Source organism: Sinohyriopsis cumingii, chromosome 3 (assembly GCF_028554795.1).
Source record: "Sinohyriopsis cumingii isolate HCF-2022 chromosome 3, ASM2855479v2, whole genome shotgun sequence".
Lineage (NCBI taxonomy): Eukaryota > Metazoa > Mollusca > Bivalvia > Unionida > Unionidae > Sinohyriopsis > Sinohyriopsis cumingii.
This window is the reverse complement of record NC_142963.1, coordinates 139,487,925-139,515,070: the sequence shown is the minus strand read 5'-3', so window position 1 is coordinate 139,515,070 and position 27,146 is coordinate 139,487,925. Positions and strand designations below refer to the sequence as shown.

Genomic DNA, 27,146 nt, shown 5'->3' with positions numbered 1-27,146 from the left:
CAACAACGCGCGGACGTGAAGGAAAACATCCCCTACTTTCTCATTTCATATAATAAAACCAGAACTATACTCTCCACATACGCTAAGAAACAATAAAGAAACCCATAATCTACTATTCACACAAACATACCTGAGCTCTTACAAACACAAACACACAAACACATACCCTCACACAAAATAAAAAAGAGTTAGTGTTTATATTCACACTACTCTACCTACACACATTGGCAAATAGATCGTTATTTCTTTTCTAGAGTATTGGGTAGCCCTGAAAAGGGCTGTTTATTTTTTTGGAACTTCATGGACACCTGGTTAATGGTGACACCTTCCAGGCCTGGCGCCACATACACATCTTGTCCCCCAGTTACTTTTTACCTTTTGGGGGAGAGAGCAGAGGCAGGATATGTGGCTTCAGAATCCCAATTTTCTGTTTCTGGGATTCTGAAATTTTTTCTTCTTCTCTCCTTTTCCTCCTCCTCTTCTTTGTATCTTCTCTCCTCCTCTTTGTATCTTCTTTCCTCTTCTTCTTTATATCTTCTCTCCTCTTCTTTGTTTCTTCTTTCCTCCTCCTCTCTTATCCTTCCCTCCTCCACAATGGCTTCCGCGGCCAGTTCATTTAATATGCGCCTGGCATATTCCAGATGCACATGAAGTTCCAACAGTTTCTCCAGTCTCGTGTTCATTTTTGGTGTTGATCAATCAACAAGGGTAGCTAGACTGCCGAACGAGTTTCAATTTATAGTGAAAGCGCGGACGTGAAGGAAAACATCCCCTAAAAAACATAAAATTGATCTTACCTAGATCATGACCAAAAAAAACAACGCGCGGACCTAAAAGAAACACTCACTCACTTTTTTATGCTACCCATCACTATTTTAAAATTTTTTATAAATCACTTCAATAGACTATCCACATACGCAAAGCAATCCAATCTAACCCCAAATATACACCTCAAACACCAAAAAAGACATCATTTCAATCTACTATTCATACCAACGTACTTGAGCACTTACAAACACAAACGCACAATCACATGCCCTCAAATTTTTTAAAAAAGAGTTAGTGTTTATATTCACACTACTCTACCTACACACATTGGCAAATTGATAGCTATTTCTTTTCTAGAGTATTGGGTAGCCCTGAAAAGGGCTGGGTTTTTTTTTTTGTTTGCTATGGCAATCTTTTTTTTTAGTTTCTAAGAATGCGATGTCCTCTGAGGATAGACTTTCTGGCGATAGGTCTGCTTCTTCGGAAAGAGAAGAAGAACTCTTTGGTGTCGATACAACAATCGACAAAGCCTCTGTCAGGTTCAGGTTGCTGCTGCTGCTGTTGTTGTTGTTGCTGCTGTTGCTGCTGTCTCTGAAGTCTGTACTTCTCTGTCCATTCTTCGTTCTCTCTGTTCATTTCTTCTCTGAAGAGCTCTTCTATCAGGTCTTCAGTGACTTTTAACATTCTCACATTCTCTATTTCTTCTGGCTTCGGTATCAGACTGTCTGACCCTATGCAAATTCACGTAGGCTTCGTTGAGTTTAGCTAGTTTGGAGCACATCTTCGTAGGAGGATGAGTCGACAATGGATGGTTAGACTGGAAACAACCCCGGTTCTTAAAGTCAAACCGCGGACGTGAAGGAAAACATCCCCACGGTTTTCGAGATGCAACGTTCAATGAGTGTCATGAGAGGGATAGTAAGAAATGAAAGAGCATCAATCCAACATTCTTATAGCTAAACAAAAGACAAAGGCATTTTTTTCAAAACACAACATTTTTTGTTCAAAAATCACTTAACACTAAACAACAACTCTAACATTTTTAACAATAATCCAACATGATAACATCAAACAATTTTTTCAAATCGCAAACATTTTTTCTCAATTGACAGTCTACTTTAAACAGGGCTGACAACGTTGTGATTTCCACTGTTGTAAATCATTAGGCCATTGATGGACACTACGTTTCCTAGCTTGAGACAAAAGATAAGCATAATGGTCACAAAACCATCGATCTACTTTCACATCGTTTCTAGCAGAAGAACGAGAATCAAAATGAGTCACTAAATGTTCTAAGGAATAGCCCAGGCTGCGATGATGCAGAAAATACACACAGTACTGTCCACACACCAAGGAATCTGTGCCTTGTAATTTCACATTATTGAATCGGGTAGTTTGAGCATTTCTTCTCATAAAGTCAATGATATCGTCTTCCAAAGGGGGCAATCCGTACGAATCGAAATATTCCTCACATCCTTCTTGAGGAAAGTAGACGGCTACCCAGTGGGTTCCTGGGAGATGACTGTCGTCCGTGTTGATCACGTAAGCTTGATGGTCTTTAGGTTTGCGATGAGGGAGATCATCTTTAGCACAGACGACAGGATTCCAAGAAGCCGTATACGAACTGTGGTTCAAAAGGTAATAAAGTTCCCAGGTATCCATTGATTTGTGTGTGTGTTTTTTCTTCTTCACAGGTAATAATAAGTCGTCAATTCGATCCTGACTTTTTGCTTGAAAATGTCTGACGAATAAACGGTTATTCGTTCTGTTTCCTCACTCTGATTCAGGAGAGCTTCGATACGATGGATCTCTTGAGTGGTTAATGGTGGACAAGAATGTTCACGCAAGTCTTTATACCACTGGTGCAACACGTCTTTGTTCGAGATGAGACTCCAAGCTTCGTCCAGATACTCGTCCAATTTTTCTTCTTGACTTAACATTAGGCATTTATCGTGTTGAATTTGACTGGGATGATCGTTTTGACATCCATAACAATTTTTCTTGATCAATTCCGTCATTTTTTCGACCAAGTGTTTGGCAAAACAGCAGACTAAATGGGCTTCTTGTTCTGGCCATCTCGACTTCATCATGATCACTTCATCTTCTTCTTCCACGGTCTCCTCACATTCTATCTTTAAAGTTTCTCCACTAGGTAAAGAGGGATAACAGTCTTCCATGGCTTCTAATAATCTAGGATGACTTCTCTCAAACTGTTGATTTCTATGGTATTATCGAATTCTGCATACAGGATGACGTTCACTGTCTCGTCCAGTGGCTTTGCAAACTGAAGTTCCACACGAATCTGGCCTGATTTTATAGGGTGAAAATGTCCCTCGTCGCTGCCCTGGTCTGGAGTAAAATCGAAAGCCCACAAAGCATAGCCTCCTGCATAATCGTCGTACGTAATGCCGTGACTGGTGTTGGTTCCTAACTGGCCGGTGGCTTCGTACAGGGACAAGTACGATGTCAAGTAATTCATCTTCTTGTCACTAAAGTCAGGTTCGAAAGGTCGGGTACACAAGGTCTTGCCATCGCGACTGACTTCGATTTTCTTCACGTTGAAGTGTTGAAAGTTGAAAGGATTTTCACCGAAGGCTCCGTTGAAGGCTGAATTCTCGACCATACCAAGGATTAAACGTTTGGGTAACTGTCCTTGGAACAGATGATCTTCCATCATGGAATGATGTTGAGCGGGAATGGTGAACGTTTTTACTTCCACGCGACGTATGGGATACTTGGCGGTCGTTCTGCTCAACGTTTGACTGATGTCGTTACCTACTTTAGGTAACACTTCCACGCGTCGTACGTAGAGTTTGGCCTCCTCGATTTTGCTTTTGGGATTGCCACCAGTAGTAGCATCACCATCAGCCAACAAATGGAAAGCGGCACTACTGCGATTCAGTCTCAAGCGGACATTGACTCCGTTCAGCAAATATTTCTCTTGCAACCACATGTCCAAATGCAAACGATCCATCAGTTCTAAACTCTTTCCATCTTTGATTTTGTTTCTTCGTTCTACAAATCCCTCATTGGTGGTTGTTTTTGTTTTGGGGTCAGCTTCAAGACCTTTTTCATTAAATTCGCCCGCTTCGTCAGGTTCCCACAGCACACAGGCATTGAGATGAGTATCCTTGGCATCTATTCCGTACGTCAAGAGATTTTCCAGGTAGGCACGGTAAGGGTAAGTATCCATGCTGCTGCTGACCAGTTTGTTATTCAAGTACAAGTCCACTGAGCTGAACAAGGAATGCATGAAATTGTTGACGGGAGCTACTTTCTCTTCGCCGCTTATAGAATCTCCTCCCTTATCTAGAACTTTGACCTTCAAGTACAAGTAACTGCTATTCAGATCGATGTAATCTTCGGGCTGTCCTTTGATTTCAAACTCAATGGCAGCGGAATCGGTCAATGAGGAGACGGGGTGAAATTCCACCCATTGGGACTCTTGCATGGTCATCATGGTGGGGGGGGGGGGGCATGGCAAACAGATCCAGTTCCGTCTTGGAACAAGCGCAAGACTCTCGGTGCATCATTTTTTCTGTTTTTTTTTTCTTTGTTCTTTCTCAATAATCGAAAACGTCTAAGTCTCGAACGGTTCTTCTTTTCTTGGCCTTTCTAGCTTGAAGTCTGGTGAAAGGGTGTTTTCTTCGTCGTCGTCTCTTTCTGCCTTGTCCTTGCTGAATGCCTGACTCGGTAGCGTGCAGGGCATTTATAGGTGTGTCTCGTCGGCCTAAAATGTCTTTACCCGTTTGCAGCAAGACATTTTTGCCTGCCCTCATGAAGGCTTCTTTAGGGTTTTGTTTGTCGATGATGACATTTTGGAGAAATTCTTTGCCTTGCGTCAGTGCGGCATCTTTCAAGGCGTGCAATCCGCGTGTCACCATCGGTTTCAACACCGGGGCCACCGAACGAAAGGCCGATTTTAACATGTCTCCTAAACCGTGTCTTCGCTGTCGTGCAACCCCTCGGTACACTGGATACATGACTTACGAGTCGTGAGAGAACCGTTTTCGAAAATGGAGTTTCACCGTGAGTTTTCCTTTGGTGAATGGAATATTTTGTCCCAGATCTCCTTTTATAGTAATGTTGACCGTGTCCAAATACGACTTGCTGACCGGCAAATAGTGAGGATGGACAAATTCGCGGTGGACGTGGTAAGTGTTTCCACCTTCCTCGTCAGCGTTCGTGGCAGAATCCACTTTAAAAGGAATGACACGCAGTAACGGCACGGAGGTGTGTCCCACCACGTTGTATTCCACCACATCGGAATGCACAAAGATCAAATTCAGTCCTTGGTTCAGTTCTACTGGGGTACGAAAATACTTGGCAAAAGTCTCGTTGTCGTAAATGTCTCATGATTCGGGTTGTCCTTTTTGTTCTACTTTCTTCCTCAGCTCCATGTCTCCGCCCAACATGTCAAACAATTCAGGACAAAATGAAATGGACACGATTTTACTCCGCTCAAATTTCATCAAGAAGCGACGAGCTACTTTGTGGTACTCCATGGTGACACTTTTGTTGTTGACCTGCTCAAAAGCTTTCCCAAACACGCCATTAAACCTGGAGGCTATGGCGCTGACCAAATGATGACCACTAAAATAATAGCCTGCGGGAATGAACAAGTGGTAGGTCCACGTTTTAGTGCTTTCATTATAGGTTTTCTTGTCAGGTATGGTTCTCTTATTCAATCCCTGTTGCAATTGTGGGTCATGAACTTCCACCGTAAAAAATTTTGATTGGGAAGGACATTGAGGACTTGGGTCGGGTGAATCATTTCTACTAAAGCCACTTCCCAATGGGCTTCGTGATCTAAGGGAATGGCTTGAGGTAATTTGGCCGTGTAACAGCACAACGTGTTGTTGGGAAACACCTCCATGGAACTGTCACTGGGTAAGGTTAAGTAAAATTGGTTTTCGTGACTCATAATTCCAGAGTTCTGTGGCTGTCCGAGGGGATATTACTGGACGTCAGAGGCGTGTCTCCGCCCAAAATGGGGTTCTGATTGTGGTTGGAGTGGTGACTGACACTGGCACTGGACACAAGGTTCCCGTTGGAAGAGAATTTCAGGGAGGGATTGGGAAGCAGGTAACCGATGCAACTGCTCAATAAAATGGTCCACAATTGTTTGTCTCCTTGTTGCAAACTCAAATTGGCGATGGCTGCCCCGATGACACAATACACCACGAAGATTTGGCAGAAAAAGACGATTTGCGTTTTAGGCACACGTTCTCCACACCACACCCACAAGGGTTGTTTTTGTAAATCTTGCACAGAAGAACTGGGTGAAGAAGGAGTGGTCGACGTAGCTGCGTCTGATGTGTGAAAGGGCATGATGGTCACTTCTTTTTATAGTCGATGACTTGCGAAGCGTCGATCCAAGAATCGAAACTGGGCGGATATCCTTTCCAACGTACTTTGACTTCTTTGACACGTCGTTTGCCCACTTTACGGGTTCTGCGTTCGAGAATGCTTTCGATGTCGTACACGTCGTCTTCTTTTTTGGTCACACGTTGTAACTCGGGCAAATAAAACGTTCCTTTGAGCACTTCTCCGTTCATGTCTTCCAATTTATAGACGGCAGGATGACGGCCATGCACTCGTCCAGTGACGAGAAACAGTTCGGTCGTCCAGTTAGGTAAGTAACCTTTGTCAAAAGTGCGTTTGGTTTTGCCAATGCGCACCCAATCTCCTACGGCCAACTCTCCACTTTTCTTGGGGACAGCCCTCGTCGGGGACGTACCAAACAGACGCTCAAACACCAGCACTTCGTTGTCGGGAGTCACGTCTTGCGGGGCACGTCCGTTTCTTCGATGGTAAGATTGGTTGTAAGCTTGCACCAGGTGCGGTAAGATGTCGATGTACTTCAGAGTGTGGTGATGCGTAAACTATTTCCACATGCGTTCTTTCAAAGTGCGTTGAAAACGTTCCACGATGCTGGCTTTGGTTTCGGGATTCTCGGTGGTAAAAAAATGAATGTCACGTTTCTTTAATTCTTTTTGGAAAGCTTGGTTCAGAAATTCGGTGCCTTTGTCCGTTTGCCATCGAAGAGGGTGACGACCACTTTGTTTCAACACCCGTTGCAGGGCTCGCACTAACTCGCTGCTGGATTTGGAAGTCAAGGGCACGACCCAGGCAAATTTGGAAAAGACGTCGATGACACAAAACAAATATTTGTAGCCACGATTGTAGCTGGCCAAATGAGAGACATCGGCTAAATCGGCTTGCCATTGATGATCGATGCCTTCCACTCGGGTGCGACTTCTGGCAAACTTGCGTCGAATGGGTTTGTGCAAAGTGTAGGTAGCTTGTTCTTGTAACCATCGTTGCACTTGAGGTAAACGGAGACTTTTCAGTCGCGTTTTGGCAGCACGATACAGTTTTTGAACTCCTGCGTAACCTGCAGGATGCGAGGGATCGTAGTAAATGCTGGCTAAGACTTTTTCCATTTTTTATTTTTTTGTGTTGGTTGGTGTGTTAATAAGGCACCCACTCTTGGAAGAGGCTACTCTTTTTCTCTTGGGGTATTTTCTTGGATTGCAATGCTTTGCGTGTGCGACCGGCAATAGGTGTTGAAGAGGAGGAGGATGTCTGAGCGGGGGATATCGGTTCTTGTTTCACTTCTGTCTTCACTTCTGTCTTCACTTTCTTTTTCTCTTGTGATGAAGAAGGGGTGGCCATCATCTTTTTAATCCATCCAATTCTGGAGGTAGGTGGTGTTGTTAACTTGCGTACTTTTTCTGGTGGAGTTTGAAACCCTTCTTCTTCTTTTCCTTTTTCTGTCTTGGTCACTGGTACTGGTACTGGTACTGGTGATGGTGGTGGACTTTTCATCAAGGTCTTAAAATCTTTCAGAGTGGGTAGAGCTGTTTCGTCTATAGCTTTCTGGTGAAAGAGTTGCAATCGTTGCAAGAGTTGACCGTACTTTTACGATTTTTCTGTTTCGGACAAATCTTGGCGATCCATCAAGGACTGCAATTCGTGTTGTAACTGGGACATCTCGCTCAAATTGGGATTGGGAGGTAAATGCGGGGTGCGTTGTTCTTGCCACCGATGGTATTCCATCCATCGTTTGTAAGGCACTAAAGCTAGTTTTCGTCCTTCCATGGGGTTGTTAGGGGTCAATTCTGAGATCTTGGGACTTCCGACGGCCTTTTTATCTTGCTCCCACCAGTCCTCCCAACATGGTTCCCAAGACTCCTTTCAGTATGGGGCCTAACAAGAGAGGCAAAATGCCTCCACGTTGGACCAACATCTTCTTTTTTTGACGAATGGGAATTTTCTTTTGAACCATTTGGCGAAGAACGTGACGATGTTTGCTTAAGCATTGTTTCTGGTGTTTGGACAAAGGGATCGTGCCTTTCAAAACGTTCAAACAACATTCACACACGGTATCGATGACCTCTTTGGAGGCTGATTGAATGAGTTTTTTTCGTAGAGGTGGAGAAGCTTTGGACAGGACAGATAACATGTCCCCATGTTTGAATAAACGTGGAGGCAATCCTTTCCTTTTCTTTCCTTGGGGTTTTCTGGAGGGTGACATCTTTGCTTGTGGGTTCCGGGACATTCACCAAACAGACACTAACGTCGATGACTTAACACACACCCTTTTATCTTTTTGGGACTATCGCTTTGTCATAAAGGTGACAATGTTTTTCCCAAAATCGCCAAGGAATCCTCCCCTTTGTTGACGCCTCTTTTTCTTGGAACGACTGTGTCTTTTCTTAGGGTAATGTCGATGCTTGGCTAAGCGCTTTGTCGGATGACGCGTCTGCCTTTGTCTCTTTCTTTTTTGGCTTCTTGGAGGTGACATCTTTTTCAAGTTCACTGATACCCCTACTTGGTCACAGGCCTTTTTTATACTGGAACGCGTCGCCACTGATTGTCTTTACGTCGTATTAGTTTGAGGACAGGCATGACACGTCGTGCAAAGGTACGCAACGGACTAAATCGAGCCAGTTCTTGCTTGGACAAATCCAGTAAACTTTGTAACATGCCCGATCTTTCATGGACTTTGATTTTGGGAGAAGGTACTTTGTAAGCAGCAGCCACTGCCGCTAAATTGGAGGGTCCTGCCACTGGGGAAGTTCTTTTAGGGGTCATCAACGGAGAAGTTCTTGGTGTGATCAACGTCTCCAAGTACTCTTCAGTTCCTGGTGTCATCAACGGAGAAGTGGACAAACGTGAGGATACCGGAGATACGGTCACCGCCGTGGCTGGTCGTGGTTTGCGAGTGTAAGGTTGCGTCCTGGCCGAAGTGCCTCTCTTGCGACTAGTTTTCTTCTGTGGACTTTTCTTTTTCTGGGGACTTTTTTTCTGTTTCTTTTTCTGGGGGCTTCTTTTCTTTTTCCGGGGTGGTGGTGGTGTCTGGTCAGAGGAGGGTCCTGCCACTGGAGAAGTTCTCCTTGGGGACCTGGTCTTTTTATTTTTCTTCATGGGGCTTCTTTGGACTTTTGTCTTGGGGATAACTTTGGGGGCATTAGGATCCCATCTTAAGAGAGAGCGAATGATGACCCCTCCTAGAGTACCGCTCCCTCCAGGTTTCAAAATGATTTGTTGTTTGGTTTGAGTGTCGATGCGGGGATCGGCCAGTTGGACCAAAGCGACTTTGTTTCGATCGAAAAAGCGTTTGGTTTGATGAGGAATCTGAATGATTCCTTGGAGTATTTGACGTGCCGTCACCGTGAACCATCGTAAGACTTCTTTGAGACTAGCTTCTAAGACACGGGCTCGTGTTTGTGGATTTTTTTCTCGACTGATGCCATACAAGGCACGAATCAATTTGACGGGAAGATGCGACTGAAGGGACGTCATGTTCACACTGTGTGAGACAGAGGAAAAAGGGTCTGAGGTTTTTATAGATTTTTTTATGTGGAGTGAAATGAAGTCGAGGACGGAGACGTGTACAGGACAGGCCCTCCGTCTTGGCACCAGTGGTGAAACAAGTGGGTACGAAATCGCAAATCCTCTGGAGTCGTAGGTTTCAAATCGACGAGTAAATAGGCGTGTGGTGTTTGAGTGGCATCGTCGTACGCCTGAGTCAGCCAAGGCGTTCCTAACTGTTTGGCTAAGACTTGCACTTGCGATTTGTCTCGAGGGCTTTTAAACAAGACCACGTAATGCGCATTGAGACTGATGGTGCGATGGGCTTTACTTTGTTGAAACAAATTTTGGGTGATGTAAACGACACTGGCATTACGGTGATGCCCTTTGCGCGTGAACCACAATTTAATTTCTTCTTCGTCTTCTCCTAACATGTCATCGAAAAAGACCAAATGGATTTGACGGGAGTCAGAGACGATGATGTCGTCTTCTTTAGGAATGCCTTCCACAAACACGATGGAATCGCCTTGACTTTCTCGCAAGAGGTTGTACGCCGATTGCCACTCTTTGTAACACCACACGATCCGTTGAGGTGGCCGATCGATCAAATGATGTTTATGTTCGGTCAAACGTTTGACGAATTCGGTTTTGCCTGAACCGCTAGGTCCAGCAATGAGCATGTTAAAGGGATGGCGAAGATACAAAGCCTCCCAACTGGCACGATCTAAGTGTTCGTCGATGACTTTGACAGTAAAGGAAGAGGGAGCAGAGACAGCAGAGGTAGCCATTGTGTGAGAAATGTCACTTGTGACACGAAAACAAACAAGACAAGAGTTTATATACTTTTTCAGAACACGTTTATTGAATTGTTTTTTTTCAAACATGAATACGAAAGACAAAAATACATAAAAGCCAAAGGCTTAAGTACAAGAATAAAAGGCACATGATAACTATGAACGTGGAATAAAAACAAGTGTCTGTACAACAAGAACATGTTTTGGGTAATGTTCTAACCAGTTCTATAGTAGGGGGTAAGGTCACACAAGTGTCCTCCCGAAAGGGTCTTTCAGGTCTGTCCACGACAGTCCTGTCCTGGGTGACGGGTTCTTCTGGCACCGTCACTAACACAGGTTGAAAATTAACTGTTTTCCTTGAACAACTCTCGTGCATACTGGGCCACTTCTTGGGTCCAAGCCTCAAAACCCCATTCTTTCCAGGCACGGACATCTGTCCAGTGGGGATGTAAGTCACAAGCTACACACACATCGTCATACACGTCTTGGGTAGCTAAAAGTTGACGAATCTTTTTTTCCTGTTGAGGTCGAGAAGTATCCAGATGAAACCGCAAGGCTTTGAGCAAAAGGAGTTTTTCGTGACCATTTAAGGCCATTGAGGTGGTAAGTACTGATCGTAAAGAGTCCACAAAGAATCGGCTGGTAAACGAAATCCCAGAAATCAAGTCACTAAGACACACACCACTTGTCGTCCCAAATTGAATGGATAAAATTCTTGTAATAATTGATGGTAATGATCCACGGTTTGAATATGGTCATTGAGTACCTTCCGCGGAATCTGTTGAATGATATGTACATAATCCGTGGCATGGCAACTTGATTTTATAGTGTCTTTGTTTCGGAAGCAATAAAGGTAATTTCTAACTAAACATGTTCGTTCTCCAGTAGGGAATTTAAATGTTACATACTGTAACTGAAACGTCAGAGTTTGTCTAGATGTTTCGTCTTTTTCTAAGCAGATTCCATGTAACAAATGTTGGTAATCCTTTAACTCGTCTTCCTCAATACGTTGCAGTAAGTGAATCTCGAAGTAACCAAAATTACGAACGTCTGGTCCATCATCATTCACAAACTGAAAGTGTTAACAAGGTCTGACCACTGAAAAAATTTCTGACGAATCAGTCCTCTTATACCATTCAGGTACCAGTGGTTAAAGATCTGGTGACGTAACGGATGCAATTGTTCTTTACGTTTCACTTGTATTTTCACCAGCTCTCGGTAAATCCTTTCTCTCAACTCCTCAGGCAAGCCCAAAATGTTCTCTTGTAAAGTATCCATAAGTATATACACTGTTTTTGGAATCGTTGGGTGGTGGCCAATAGCCTCGTTTAACTTTGTGCCTAATGTAATATCCACTCATAATCAATCTTCTTGTACTTTGGAACATAGCATAATTTAAAAACGGACGAATCACTTTGAGTTTGCGTTTCACTTGTATTTTGATCAGTTCTCGGTAAATGAGTTCTCTCAACTCCACAGGCAAAGCACGAATGTTCTCTAGCAAAGTATCCATGAATAGGTCACACTAAATCCTCTTTGGTCTGACACAAGAAATGTACTGTTTGCACAAACATGGTTTTACTTCAGTGTCGAATTTAAATCGTTCAGTCACTAATCTACACATTACAATTCGTTCAGAAGTTTCCTCTTTCACCAAGTTGACATTGTGTTCAAGATGTTGGTAATTCGTTAACTCTTACTCTGGAATTTGATGCAGTACGTTTACAATGATGCAGGTAGAATTGTCCATACCAAACCAATCCTTTTTAAAACTAGAGGATCGTTGATCAATGTCTGTCCGATGGAACACTTTCAATTGAATCAATCCTTGTATAGCCTTCAGGTACCAGTGGTTCAAACACCGGTGACGTAACGGATGCAATTGTTCTTTACGTTTCACTTGTATTTTGACCAGCTCTCGGTAAATGCGTTCTCTCAACTCCACAGGCAAAGCACGAATGTTCTCTTGTAAAGTATCCATGAACAGATTATGGTAAGAAGTTACTTCAATGTCTCGGTCCCACTAAGGGTAAGTAATGACAATTCGGTGACCATCGAGCATGTTCTACGTAGGCCGAATCTTGCGGTTCCCAGTGGTGAAGTGACACACCGCAACTGAAGCACTTGACTTTATCTCCTTCACTCAAGTAGAAAATTCCGGCTCTGGCTAATTCTTCGGGGGTCGGTCCTCCTAGATACTTAGGCCATTTTCCTTTGAACGATTGAAGACGATTTTCAAAGTCGCAGTATTCCGACAAACGTACAGGAAACGAATATTCGTCTTTCACAGGTTCGTTTCGATGAGGGTTGAGTGACATGTGTAGGAGTTTGCTCAGGGCTGGATGACATCCGTAGGGGGGTAGACGTGAAGGTGAACATTCCCCTTTAAAACGAAGCCCCGTAAAATGTCCAACAGGACGAGCGGCATCACTTTCGCATCCCACAGGTTTGACACGCACAGCATCACTTTCCATGATAGGGGTAGGGACACTAAAGTTCCCATGATGCTTTACGGCATCGCTCAGGTCACAAGGTACAGCATCGTACCCATCGCAAGGCTCACAATCGCATTCCACTTCCGAAGCCTCACACTTGAATTGTGCCTTTGTAAACAACTTGTTCTGTGTTTCTCTGAAAGTATTCATCTTGTTCGCTCGGTCTTGGTAGTCACAATGAACTGTCAATCTTGACTATAGCCCCTTTTTATACTAGTCGCAATGCAGTCTCCAGCTTGTACATCTTTCCTTTTTTACGTATTTTATGTCCTCTTGTGGAAGGTACCGTCTCTAAGGTACCGTCAACATTGTACCGTAGTGTGATGGGTGGAAAGCCATAGAAAGGTAAGGGCAGTGCGGAGACCATCGAGTATGTTCCAGAATAGCTGAATCTTTACAGATACATAGATCCATTCGTAACTTCAGTCCGCAAGCGAAACACCGTACCTCGTATCCCAATCCTAACTCAGGTCCCAAGTAGACAAATCCTGTTCTAGCTAAAACATGCGAAGAAGGTAATCCTTCCCTATCAGTAGGCCATTTCTGAAACGTGTCCAATCGACGGGCACAATCACAATAGTCAGTTAAGAAGAGTGGAAAATGGTAGGGTTTGAACTTGGAGTTCTCATCAGGTTTCTCACTCGATTCTTGCTGTGGCGAAGTCATCTTTCTGGTAGGGTAACTATCCTCTTGCAACCAATGTTTTATACCAACATGTCCATACGGTAATATGAAATGATTGGGAAGTCTCACTCGCTTCTGGTACACAATTTGATAGACTTTTTCCAAGGGTCGACTGACGATGTGGTGAGTGGGTAAACGTACAATCTTGTTCGGTTGATAGGTGGTCACTTTAAAATGTCCATCCTCTCCCGATTGCAAGGCTTCTTTCAATACCCCAAAATTGACCACTCGACTGGTACGATAATTCAGAATCAGTCCTTTCACTTTGCACGTCGTGTGCACTTCTCCTTGTTTGTCCCGGTATTCGTAGCCGTAATTTTTGGGACCGCCACTGACGAAACTTAGAATCTTGTCGTCGGGATGCTCGTCTGTCCAGGCTCCTAAACGGTCTCCTTCGATGTTAGGGTGATGTTGAATCGGGTGATGGATGTAAATGCAACTGTCCGTGTCAAAGTACAGAACGCGTTCTTCTAACAGTTCTAAAGCTTCGTACAATTTTAAGCGAGCATGGGCTGTCACGTAAGCCGCAATGATGACATTTCCAAAAGGGTCGTCTTGTACAAAGTCCAGATCTTCTTCGTAATTGACCAAGATCAAATTCTCTCGAACGACGTCCACGTGTTTCATGTATTTGGTTCTGTCGTGAATCATCTGAAAGTAGCAGGAAGGTTCTGTCAAATATTCCTTCTTGGGTAAACACGGTCGTTGTGCCATTTTACCCCACAAGCAATTTAACATCACTTTGGCAAACGATCTCCTGCTTTCGTTTTTCTCGATGTGGTCTAAAGTGATGCCTTCTTGTTCGTAGTATTTCTCTTTGAATTGTATTTGGTCTTAGGGAGTGTGACACCAGGAAGGATAGCCGCTAGCTTCTTGTTTCAGTTTCAAAAAGGCATCCACGTAGTCGGCGAAAATGCCTTTCTGACTGGGGTCACCCTTGTGGTATTGTTGTGTCTTGGGAAAGTGGCAAATTTCGTACACTTCTAACAGTTGGTATCCCATGTCCATAGCTTTGAACAATTCTACGCTGACCCAGGTTCCCGTCAAGGCCCGTTCTTCCTGGCTGTGCTGACAAGGTTGGTCTTGGTTGCACGTTTCGGTACAAGTACGGCACAAGGGAAACATCAGTTTGCCTTGACAATGGTGAGGTAAGACAGGATGGTATAGGTTCGTGGGAGGCAAAACTTTGCACTTGATCAAGCCTTCGTATTGTCGAATGTTTTTCAGGTCGATGTGTTCCGTCAGCAATTGCGGGTGCCCTACAGGAAAGCGACAATATTTGCACACGTAGGGATACAGCGAACACACGTCCAAGTATTTCATTTCTTCTCCTTTCTCTTCGTCGGCTTGGAACAGCAAACAGGTGGCATTGGTCCTTCCTCCGTACAAACTATCCCTCGGGTTCAGCGGGTCCATGAACTGGTAACTTTCCACGAGGCGTTTAAACTCGGGATCGGTTTTCATACGGTGATCGTACTCATGTTCCCACATTTCCACCACTTGGTATCCTTCCTGTTCCAACTTTAGGCGCCGCTGACAAGTGTCCTGGTACAAGTCTTCCATGGTTCGTTGCAAAAACTGATTTTTAGTGCCACGGTCAGGGTAACAGACGGGACATTCGTGAAATAAGCAACCGTTAAACTCGTACACGATCTTGGGGTTTTCTAAGTCCCAGCCATCGACCGAATACGTTCCGATGGTCTTTTCGCCCCCTCCGTTGCGGGCATGCTGAATCCACTTGTCTTCCTTGTCGCACAAGTAATGTAACCAACGTAGGGCTTTGACCGAGTATTGACGTTTGACAAAGTGGGTCGTTTGAGGACTGATGACAGCCACGGTGTTTTCAGGCATCAATCGTTGTCGATACACTAAGGAACACGCTTTGGCAATGGTGCAAGCTTCTTTCAAAGGATCGACCCCTCCGTGTTCCATGAACAGTTCTCGAAATTTTCCACAGCAACGCCGTAAAATGTCCACGTCGGAACGACAATACTTTAGCATTTCTTCCTGAAAGTCGAAAGGGTCCGAGGCGTGAGCCTGGTACCAAGCGTAGAAAGCTTCTCGTTGTTCGGTACGCATGTTGTCGGGGTCGTAATAGTGAGCCTCAGGTAAATGGGGTAGAACGGCGTGTTGATTGGCTTCCGTATTGAAAAAGTGTGGAAAGTACCCTTTAGCCATTTCTGTCATTCCAAACGTTTTAGGCATTCGACTCAAAGGCATGGCCAGATAGCTCATCGAATCTTTAAACTGTACTTGTCCCACTTGCATGAAAATGATTTTGGCTCCGTTCAAAGTCACTTTAGGACGTTCGGTGCCTTGTTCCGTATAGTACCTCAAAAGAAACTGTCCATCGTAACCGGAGAAATTGTGAGCCATCACCGTGGCATGACGATGACAATCTCGGTAAAGTTCGATGTCCTCTTGGCTCCACGTCTTGTCGACGGGGTCTAAGACCCATTGGGCAAAATCGGCTAACGTGTTCGGCCCCCGAAAGATTTTTTCACGCCCTCCAGGAATCTTGCTACAGAGAGGGCAATGACTGAAGATAGGTTCTTGAATGCACTTCTCGCACGCTCGATGAGCCACGCAGAAATTAGGAATGTGAATGCCGGTCTCTTGCATGCATTCGAAATCGAAACAGATGAAATTGCCTTTCTTCTTGTGACCGTCCTCTTTCTCTGGTGGGGGTTGGTATTTTTGCACGTAACATTGGTGTTCCAAGTCCACGATGCGGTGACAAATGTGACATTTTTTCTTTCCTGAACATTAGTGTGCCTTGGTATTATTGGTACGTATGACTTGTTCACACGTAGGGCACAATCTCAGGAGTTGACAAGCACATTTCTTCTGTGAACCTTGCGTTTTCAGATGTTGTTGGTAACAGGTAGGGCTGACAAACGTGCGCAGACAAGTTGAACAAGGCACTGGCTCTTCGCTCAGACAGGGTGAAGAGGCCAAACATCCTGAGCATTTCAATCCACAATGCTTGTGTTGCTCTCGATTATTATAACCATGGTGACATTTCTCACAGTAATAACCGTATCCCAGGAATCCGGTGATACTGGTAATGGTATCGAAATGGTCATCGTGATAATAAACGTGAATGTATTTTCCGTCCTTAAAATCTTGCCCTCGAAACAACAGAGGCCCGCGCATTTCTTGAGGGTGCACTTTGAAGGTGTATCGTGGAGCTAGGGCATCTTGCAATTTTTGCATCTCAGGAATGCCACAGGGTGTGTCTTTGGACAGGCCAGCTTGTTGTAAGAGGAGTTCTGCTTCGTTTCGTTGTTTGGCTCGATCGCATCGTTGAATAGTTTTCCAGGTTCTTTTCCATTCTACCGTGTCGTTCTTGTTGGCATAGGTTCGTCCCACCACGATGGCACGGGCTAAACACATCTGGTCTTGAGGGTTGTGAATTCGGACGAGACTTGTTTTGGTGCTGCGAAGCTCGTCCACCAATAACATCTTTTTGCGTCCAGTCCCTTGAGGAGGAGAGACGTGGGTCATGTCCAGTGTGGCTTTTCCATCGGTGATGTCAAACTGGTCATTAGATTGTTGCACGTGTTGAATTTTGTGCATGACTTTGGAAGCGGTCAATTCTGCAGGGGTGCTAAACTCGATCCAAGCAGGGGATTTCAAACCGTCGTGTTGTATGGAAAGTCTCAAGTGATCGTCTTCTTTGGGTTGACATTGTCGCTTGAGTGCAGTGAGCAAAGAATCTCACACCCCAGTGATGAACACTTCTGCTTTCTCTAACGGCACTTAAGCCTTGAAATCTTTAAACTTCATCGTGTATTTGTAAGCCGTGGTTCTAAATTTTCTAGAGGAGCGCTTTTCCGTCTCTCGAATGGAATAGTATTTTTCAGGGTTGACTAAGGGTGGTGAACTTGGTTTAGAGGTTTCAAATTCTGGTTCACTCATGTCCTCTTCAAAATCACTGGCATGAATTTGTGCCAAGATTTCAGCCCTGGTACGAGGCGATAGATCACGTTTCTGCCTCTTATTTTCTTCTTCTTTCTTCTCAAATGAATAGGATCGTTTCATCTTGAGTGAAAAACGTCAAATGACTCAAGTTCAAACACCATAGACTAATTTATAGTCATGGCAGACTAGCGTATATAAAAGGGTGTGTGTCTTGTCCTTTCACTATTCATTTCACTCTCAAGCCGAGCACAACGATGGAAGAGACTAACCAAATCGAACGTTTCGTCAGAGCTTTGCGAGGGGTCATTAGAAAATTCTCTTCAGACCAGCCTACGGACTACTCTCCTTCCTTTCGAGATAAAAGTCAAGATACTTGCTATATCTGTCAGAAGAAAGGGCATTGGTCTTCAGAGTGTCCAGACCGTCAAAAAAGAACAAAAACAGGGGCTAAAAAAGACAAAAGTCAAGATACCTGTTATTATTGCAAAGAAAAAGGACATTGGTCTCCAGATTGCCCAAAAAAGAAACAAGAGGAATCAGAATAAAAGAGGAATTCTTCAGAAGAAGAGAGGGATTCTTCAGAGGAAGAGAGGGATTCTTCTGAGGAAGAAAGAAGACAGGTGGAGAAAAAGAAACAGGAGAAGAAAAGAAGAAGGGAAGAAAGCGATTAGGAGGAGGAGGAAGAAGAGGTAAAGAGTGTGACGGTGAAGAAATTTAAAAAACAGAGAGACTAAACAAGGAGACAGAAGAAGTCAATGAACTTTTAATTAAAGTGTTATGTTATGAATTGTGAATTGGATTGTAAAAAAATGGAGAAAAGAATAAATTAATTATACAAGGTAAGTGTCTTTGAGTTGTGATTTTAAAATAAGAAGATACACTCACGCACTCATACACAGAAACGTACTATAAGGGTAAAATGGGCTGTTTAATATTTTTTGAGTTATTGGCAAATTGAAATTTTATTTCTTTTCGAGAAATGTGGGTGGCCCTGAAAAGGGCCTTTTTTCTTCATGGTGAAAGGGTGAGTTTAAGCAATCAACTTTAACTGCCTTAAGTCTTTGCCACGGCCAAGGCCTACTTCTGGACTGCGTAATGATGATGATTGGGTTGAAATCACTAAGGGTGGTACGGTAGGCTTAGTCACAGGGTTGACGTGTTTAGCTCGGGAAGGTCGTATTCTCTTCGGTCGTAATAAAGAAGTCTGATACATTTGTTTCAGACTTCTTAACTCCGCTAAAATGTCCAACAGTACCGTGACCGTTTGATTTTCACCTTCTTGTTTCTTTGCTGCTACTTCTTCTTGCTGTTGTTTTTTTCTTACCTCTTCTTCTTGCTGTTGCTGTTGCTGTAGGAGAAAAGCTTGTTCCGCTTCCTTTTGTCGTTGTATAAATTTCTCCAATTCTTCTTTCTGTCTCTGTCTAAAATTCTCCACTTGCGGTAATGAAGAAGGTAACGAAGGTTCCGGAACAAATTCTTGCGAGGAGAGAAAATCCACAAAATCCCAATTCACCTCTTCTGAAAGTAAGTCCGGGTTCCCTTGGGCGGTCTCCCCTGTTGGTGCACCCCAATGGATCGTTTTCTGAGTTTCCGTCATGTTGAATCACTGTCGCATAGATTGACTGCACACAAGCGCTAGCGAATCTATATAGACCACGTGACGTCACAGACTGCTCTCTTGGGATTGGATGCGAGCTGACTGAATTTTGTAACGCGTGTTCGGATTGGTGAATAAACTCAATCCGTTTCAATCCTTCCTCTACCTATAAATAAGCGCAGTTCACTGCATTGATTCACCTGTTCTCGTCGCTTCAAGATGTGGACCACAGTTGAGTCATCCACCCTTGTGTCTTCCATGATGTTTAGGACGGACATGCTCATATATGTCGGATCCAAGTGGACCGTTGTCCACAGGACAAACACCAGCCTGTGGATACGTAGGATCTACGTTGAAAGACAAGGATGCCTGAAAAGAGTGCTGATTTACGGACCAACAGTAAGACGCAGCCTAAGGACAAGAAGAAGACCAATGCGGTACCCTTTATGTTAATGAATACATTAACATAAACCCAAAGGCCCTTTTCAGGGCCAGCCATATTTCTCGAAAAAGAGAATGACTTTTCAATTGCCTACCCCTTTTTTATTTTTTATTTTTTATTTTTTATTTTTTATTTTTTTTAAAAAAAATCCCATGTTAATTTCCCTTGTCGCTAAACAGTCCCACGATTTTTCTCCATGTTAATTTCCCTTGTCGCTCAACAGTCCCACAAATTTTCTCCATGTTAATTTCCCTTGTCGCCAGATTGTCCCACGATTTTTCTCCATGTTAATTTTCCAATGTCGCCAGATTGTCCCAGGGGAACTGTAATGCTAATTCCCATTGTCGCTAGGGTATCCCCCTTCACTACTTCCGTCATAACATTGCCTATGCTAGTCTGGTTCATTGTTTCGAATGTTCCCTGCGTTGCACTCTGCTATACGAATAGAGGAGCGCAAGGCAAGGAGCAAACAAAACCGGGAACCAGTCAATGCCTATGCTAGAAGAAAACACAATGCCATCCATTGTCCAATGCATTGGGTATTAAATAAATCCTGATCACATTATGAAAATCCTTTGCGTCAGAAAAACGCAAGGCAACAAAATGTGTGCGTCAATTTTCTCCAGCGTGCGTCCCTGACGCACAAATGTGCGTAAAGGGAAGCACTGATCATACATACATACATACATACAGACATACGTACATACATACATACATACATACATACATACATACATACATGCATGCATGCATGCATGCATACATACATACATACATACATACATGCATGCATGCATACATACATACATACATACATACATACATACATACATACATACATACATACATACATACATACATTTCACTTAAAACTGGCAATAATTTTAAATAAGTACATGATTTTCTTGCAGATCCTTCATTGATGGTGACGGTTGCTCACTTGCATGAACCATTGTGTTTCAACTCACTGGGCAATTTTGATCATTCCTCTGCTGGAATAATTGATGTATTTACAATTGAGGATGGTGGTAAGTGTACGCTGTTTACAAAGCAAGCCATGCATATAATTACATATCGACCTACCTACCTGCATCCCCACAATTTAAATGACCAAATTTGTGAGAAAGACATACTTGGTATCCATATTGTTGCAGTATTTTGGTGCATCTGCACCAAAAGCTATTTCTTTTATGTGATCATCTTTAATACCTATAAATAGTACATCCTTACAGTTTGTCTACTTCTAGATTGTAATAATACGTGTTTAATAGAGTGTGACGTCATATTGGTATAAGACTTGTAACCTAAATGTCTTATGTCTGTCTAGCATCCTGAGTGCTGTATTGTGTCCTTTAGCAAAATTTGCTTACCCCGTGTTGTTGAAAACAATGACACGAATTCTTAGAAATCATAAACAGCATAACTTGTTAGCATTTATGGCACATTTTTTAAAGTTAATGCAAGACTGAAAAGGTTGAAAATAAAGTTTAGGCTTAGAGTATCAGACAGCTTAACGACGAGAAGTGATATCTGTTTTCTTCAGTTATAGAGATCCAGGCAGAACTTGAAAATAAAGACGTGCTTAGCCTTACTGCCATATTTGTCAAGACAAAAAGTGCAGACTTAATCCTCAGAAGTTGGTCAGTGTTCGACAGAAAGACAGGCAGGACATCCAACTGGAGGAATCTGACATTTGGAGATGTTACAATTACGAAGGAGGAGTCTCAACTTGATATAAAAGTCGGAAACATAGAATTCAGCCTTGAGCGCATGGACGCCAACAAGCTTCGTATTATTGTAAACCACTCCTACTGGAACGTTCCGAAGGACACAATACCTACTGGTATTCTAGGTAAGAGTGTGTCTGTCTGTCTAATCGTCTGCATTTGTCTCTTTGTGGCGTCTTTACCGTTTGTACCGCTTGATCTCAAAATGCGATATTTAACTAATGATTCTCCGTTTTCGATTGACTCTAACTATTGTTCAGTTTGTTTCTCTTTGTATTTCAAGGTTAATCGCTTCCTATAACACTTGTGAAGGAATTTCAATTTTTGTAACCTATAGCCTGAAAGGAATCCGTCAAGAACCATCTATTTTTACTGGTATGGCAACATTGTAAACTTGCGTGCTGTGTTCGTACGATCATTCTTCTCACATGATCAATAATCCTGTCCAGTAATATCAATTTAAAGAGCCACCTTAACTGATTTCCCTTGGATTAATGAAGCGGGGTAATACACACGGACGAAATAGGGGTTTTATTTTCCATTCAGGTGTTTGGGTTTGTTTTTTATATTTTATTGGGCGTTGCGATCAGTAATTTAGTTCACCGTTAATTTGTTGTTCGGATGTGTTGATAACCTTGGTTATGATGAAACTAACGTAAATAAAGTTTGGAATTCAGCTGAAACAATGTCACACAAACATTTAAGTGCTGATTTTGGCCGATTCGTCTCTCCGCTCACCTTATTTCAGTTAACTGTTCCAACCAGAACATAATCAGCCAGAAACACGATCCTGTACACGAGAGACGGTAGTAGAGTAAGAAAATAATACTGCAATCTCCTTCCGTCATCGTATTGCATTGTACGCCTGTATATCCGTCTTGTGCTTTTATTGGAGTACCCTCAGCTGGCAAGGTACAGTTAACAGTCCGAAACTTCCTAACTTTGATCATGCATTCAAAGCATTATGGGATTTCCATGCTTATAACCCACAATCTATCCCTACACTAAGTAGTTGCGCGACGGGAGGCTGTCAGAATGACGTGGAGTAAATTAGAGTACATGATGAAACAAAGGTGCCATGAGAGGAACGGCGTACCTTTCAAACCTAGCATATATGCACTCGTTACCGCGCCCGAACCAGTTTGATGACAGTGTGGTGCTTAACGCAGTTCACGCTTAATTTCAAAGTAATTAGTACTTTCGACCCTCTTTATAAGCTCTGGTCAGAAAAAAAATTGCATTACATGGCAACGTCAATTCGCGAACGAACAATGTTACACGTTTGAGAAGCGTCAAAACGCAGCCTAAATTTTCTTGTTCTTTCTCTAATAGGGTATCTTTGATTCTTCCCATCGTGACAATACTAAAACTTGTCGTACCAAAAGTGTGCAGTTTTTACACTCGTCGAACACTACTTTTTGGGAATGACTAATAAATACTATTCTTTTCATGAACAGGTGAAATGTTGTCCAAAGTATTCGCAATAAAATATGCCAAAGACAATGGATCGGTGCGTATTAGGTATCCAGATATCGACAATGACAGAGGGGCAAAAGTGAATCTTCATTCCCTGAAAACTGAGACAGAAAAGACAGTTTCCCGGAAGTGCTACATGGTCAAGACTAACCAACGTTTTTTCTTCGAAGACTTCCGACGCATTCCGAGAAAGCAAATCAAACAGTAGTTATTATTGCCGACAGAGCACAGGTTTGAGAAATATCTCGATGGAGGTGTACCAACTAACATTAATGGAGTAGAATATGGAACGATTTCTTTTTCGTTTATGACCTTCAGTAGGAGTGCTACAACTCGTTTAAAATTTGATTTCTTCTTGAATGCTATAATTACTTTCTTATACATATTTTTTAAAAAGGCTCAAGTATATATGATATTTATTTGTTCTCAGACATTGTATTTGAATTATCACCATGGCAACATTTAGAAACCTTTATCCGGTCGCCCATTAAAGATTTTTTCGAATTCCTCTAGCAAAATACCAACAGTACGGCAACATTCAGAGCGTTACGGTGTGATTCTAACATAAATAAAGAAGACCTATCATTCACTGTAATTTCTGTTGACAGCTCTAGAACTATTTTTACATCATCGGCGTTTGTAAAGTTCAATCAGTTAGGGACTTTAAAAGGTAGGAGCAATACTATTTATATTGTTGTTTACGATTTAATTGAAACAAAGGCAGCTTCAAACTATTCGTCTTGCTTGTGAAATACGCTTGCAATGTTTTGGACATAGATCTTGCACAAGTTTATCACAAACCTTAATATTGTTGGCACAACAGCAGCTGTCGCCCACGAAGCGATATTTATGTTTCACCATCTTAAGCCGATGGCCGATGACTGATATTATATTACATTAAAACAGTTTTCTTCTCTCTTGCAATAAATATATTAGAACTAAAGTTTTGTTGAGGTATTATTGTATTTGTTTTTGTTTTTGTTTTTTGGGGCTGGGTTTTCGGAGGAGGGGGGACTCAATAAATTGTGCTCTCTACTTCTGAGGTATATGTAAGCCACTGTAAACCGGACGTTAAAAGTGAAAAATATCACAGGTATCAAAGAATGATACAAAATCTTATAATGAAACTAATGCGGACATCAAGTTTTGAATGACGCATTATAACAGATGGGTGCTGTGCATAAAGAAGAGTGTCACCTGTGCATGGTGTCATAATTACGGAACTTTTAGTTATCGTTGTAGAAACAAGGATTCTTACATAATCAATGATGTACATTTCGTAAGTTCTGGACCTATTTTCACCTAATATTTTTTCATACTGAACCTTTTAGATATTTGTTTTTATTGCTTGGTTTGGAATTATTAATTGTTACTACAAGCCTGAAAGTTCAGTTGCTTGCACAAATACTAAACAAATTCTTCGAAATTAAAAGAAACATAATATACTAAATTTAAACCAAAAAAAACAGCTAACTCTTCATTATACCTGCACATTATACCGGCAATCGAGAAATTCGAAGAACTGCATATCAGATAGATTTCCAATGGCAGGCAAACATTATTGACATGAAGAGTGTGAAAATGACAACAATGGTCAGAAACGCATTTCGATAGCAGTATATACCATTTCAAAATAATCTTGGGAGGAAAATAGCATAAACAAGAAAGGAAGACGGTATCCAGATTTACCTTTAGGAATCTCAATGAAGAACAAAACTAAAACGTTTGAAGTATGATAGGTGTTGTATAACAAAAGAATTAAGAATTTGATTGTTTCCAAAAGATCGCTCATAAGATAGGTATGACAGAATCATATAGGCTCGAATGTCTAGGTACTTATTTCAAAATGAAACCTGGCCAAATTTTTGACGTTTTACTAAATCTAACAGGGCGTTAGATTACATGTATTCTCGTTATAGATCAGGAAACATTGCTACTTTTGAAGTAAGCAAGGAAATTAAATAGATCAAATATAAGAACTAATCTTACTGACTACCTGTCATCAGAGAGACCCAAGCCCTGAATTTAAAATAGGTGATGCTGTCAGAAATTCTAAATACACAAGAAATTTTAAAATGGGTTTGCTTAGTAACTTGACTGATGAATTATTGATAATCAGGGACGCAATATAAAGTGATTCATTAATTTTAAAAATACAGTAAAGGAGTCGGTTGAAGAATATGCATCAAGGATCATTAAAACTCTTATTTATGAAAGAGGGAGTTTCTAAACATGTGACAAATGCAGATACTGAAAGCAAACGAAAAAAGCAACAAAATTAACAACAAATAAACGAACATGAAGTAAAACTTCTGTCATATGCGAGTTTGTGCCAATCACAGAATCAGATGGGAAAAGCATAAAGTACATTTAAAACTATCTCATGTAAATAACAAAATGGTAACCCCAAAAGAACGGGATAGTGCGACTGTAGGATACATTGTATCCAGATATACCTGAAATAATGTCCTTGCAGATTTGCCACTGCAGAAAAATGAAAAGAGATAATTCTATATTACATCTCAAATAAATCAAACAAGCAAAAACAACATCAAAAATACTACAAGTTGGTCGATGAGATTTTGAGCCAAATAAAGGAAAATGAAATTCACAAAAATGTTGATCCATTCATGAGTTCAATTAAACTTCTCTTAAACTTTAAACAATGTCGCTATAGCAGTAGTTTGTGCGTTAAAACTTAAACAATTAGATTTGTTTCTGGATTATTCTTTTTAAACATGTACAATGCCAATGCATCGATTAAGCTTTCTGTCATGAAGCATTCCCATAAACTTAACCAAAATAAGTTGGAAAGCGATAAATGTTTAGCCATATGGATACAGTAAATTCGATTATGTTTTTCAGTTTGTAAAACGCAGAGTTTGAATATGCATGGTAGTGCGATTGCCTACTGGCATTTGACAGATCACTGTGTACAATGCTTTCAAATTACACAACTGTTGTCTAACTCTAAAATTCATTGGCCTGATGATAACAGGTATAATCTAACTAATAAGACCATGGATAAAAGGCAATAACTCTAACATTACACCAAAATAATAAATATGCAGTCGCAAGGCTTTTATGAAAGATTTAGAATTTTTGACCATGTGGGGTATTTTTTGTTTTTTTTAACCATGAAAATGATGCGTTTTCTAAGTACCCATAATCTAAGGCATTTACATGATCAAAGATATTTTCATGGGTTTAGATGACCGTGGTTTTGGACAAAATTGTCACTTGATTATAGTGGTGAGCTAAATGGTTGGTTATACTCGCTTTAATACATGGTAACATATTAAGAAATGCGTGTATCACACGAATGAATAAAAGCATCAGTTATATAGACAGCAACGTAGATGCTTCAGTTAAAAATAAAAACAAAACAAAGCAAATGACTGTCTCGGACACTGCTTTAAAGGTATTTGAACAATTAATGTTAGGACAGACATGTTATGACATACATGTGAAGACAGACATGTTCCAGCTCAGATGAAGACGTTGTCATAAACTTCCATGGTTATATATAAATTAAACATGAAAATAGAGTATGTTATTTGTAGTAAATGTATAATTTTGTTACGGAGTGACAGGATAATCAAATTGGATACTATCTTACGGGACACAACACCTACTGAAAAACTCGTATCAACTTAGATTCAACCCACCCATCAATACCGAATTAGTAAAAGAACTTAACGCCCACAGACGAACAAAAATATGTAAATAGTTTGTAGAGGAAAAGTAACATAAAGTGAGCAAACGGTAGAAAAGAAATATTCAGCACACCTCCAACGACAATAGCCATACTCTAAGAAATGATGAGGAGAGTGTGCCGGAGGCACACGTCGTCTCAGAACACGATGCGATGCTCTGACGATGACATGGCATGACAATCAAGTTATACAGATGATGATGATGTATGCACGTGCATGCTTCGTGATATCTCCGGTGACTAAACTCCTACTGTCAGAACTGATGTTACAATCGTACCGGAGACATCAGTTGTCTTCTTGAAATACTACAATAATGACGTAAGTACAAAGTTAAATTTAAATAGGACAAAACAACAGTTGCCATTTTATAAACGTACCATCGATTATATTGGCACTGACGTACCATCGATTATATTGGCACTGACGTACCATCGATTATATTGGTTGTGATAGTTGCTTGAGATGATTTACTAAAGCTTTTAAAATATGTTAGCAATTTTTTTTCTGTGATTCCTCGTTTGCCGTTCCTTATTGTCGCGTCTACACCTTTGGCAAACATTTAGATTACAGATTAGTTTGTATATATATGTAAACTGACATATTCAACTTGGAAGATACAACCTATCCACATATTTTACATGGCCAGCATCGTACACGCCAAGTAGTTCAGTCAACAATCTCTAAAGCGCTCTCCGTTACGGAT

At 41.7% G+C, this 27,146-nt stretch overlaps 1 protein-coding gene across 3 annotated transcripts in view; it reads left to right on the top strand.

Moving 5' to 3' along the window:
* The window catches only part of LOC149803954 (uncharacterized), a 180,265-nt gene extending 156,595 nt beyond the window's left edge, over window positions 1-23,670 (top strand). For all 3 annotated transcript variants that reach the window (XM_089953781.1, XM_089953783.1, XM_089953782.1), the window contains 3 exons: window positions 20,436-20,552; window positions 21,068-21,376; window positions 22,709-23,670. In XM_089953781.1, the coding sequence (XP_089809907.1) occupies window positions 20,436-20,552; window positions 21,068-21,376; window positions 22,709-22,935 (653 nt within the window). In that variant the 3' untranslated portion in view covers window positions 22,936-23,670. The remainder of the gene's footprint in view (window positions 1-20,435; window positions 20,553-21,067; window positions 21,377-22,708) is intronic.
* The last annotated feature ends 3,476 nt before the right edge of the window (window positions 23,671-27,146 follow it).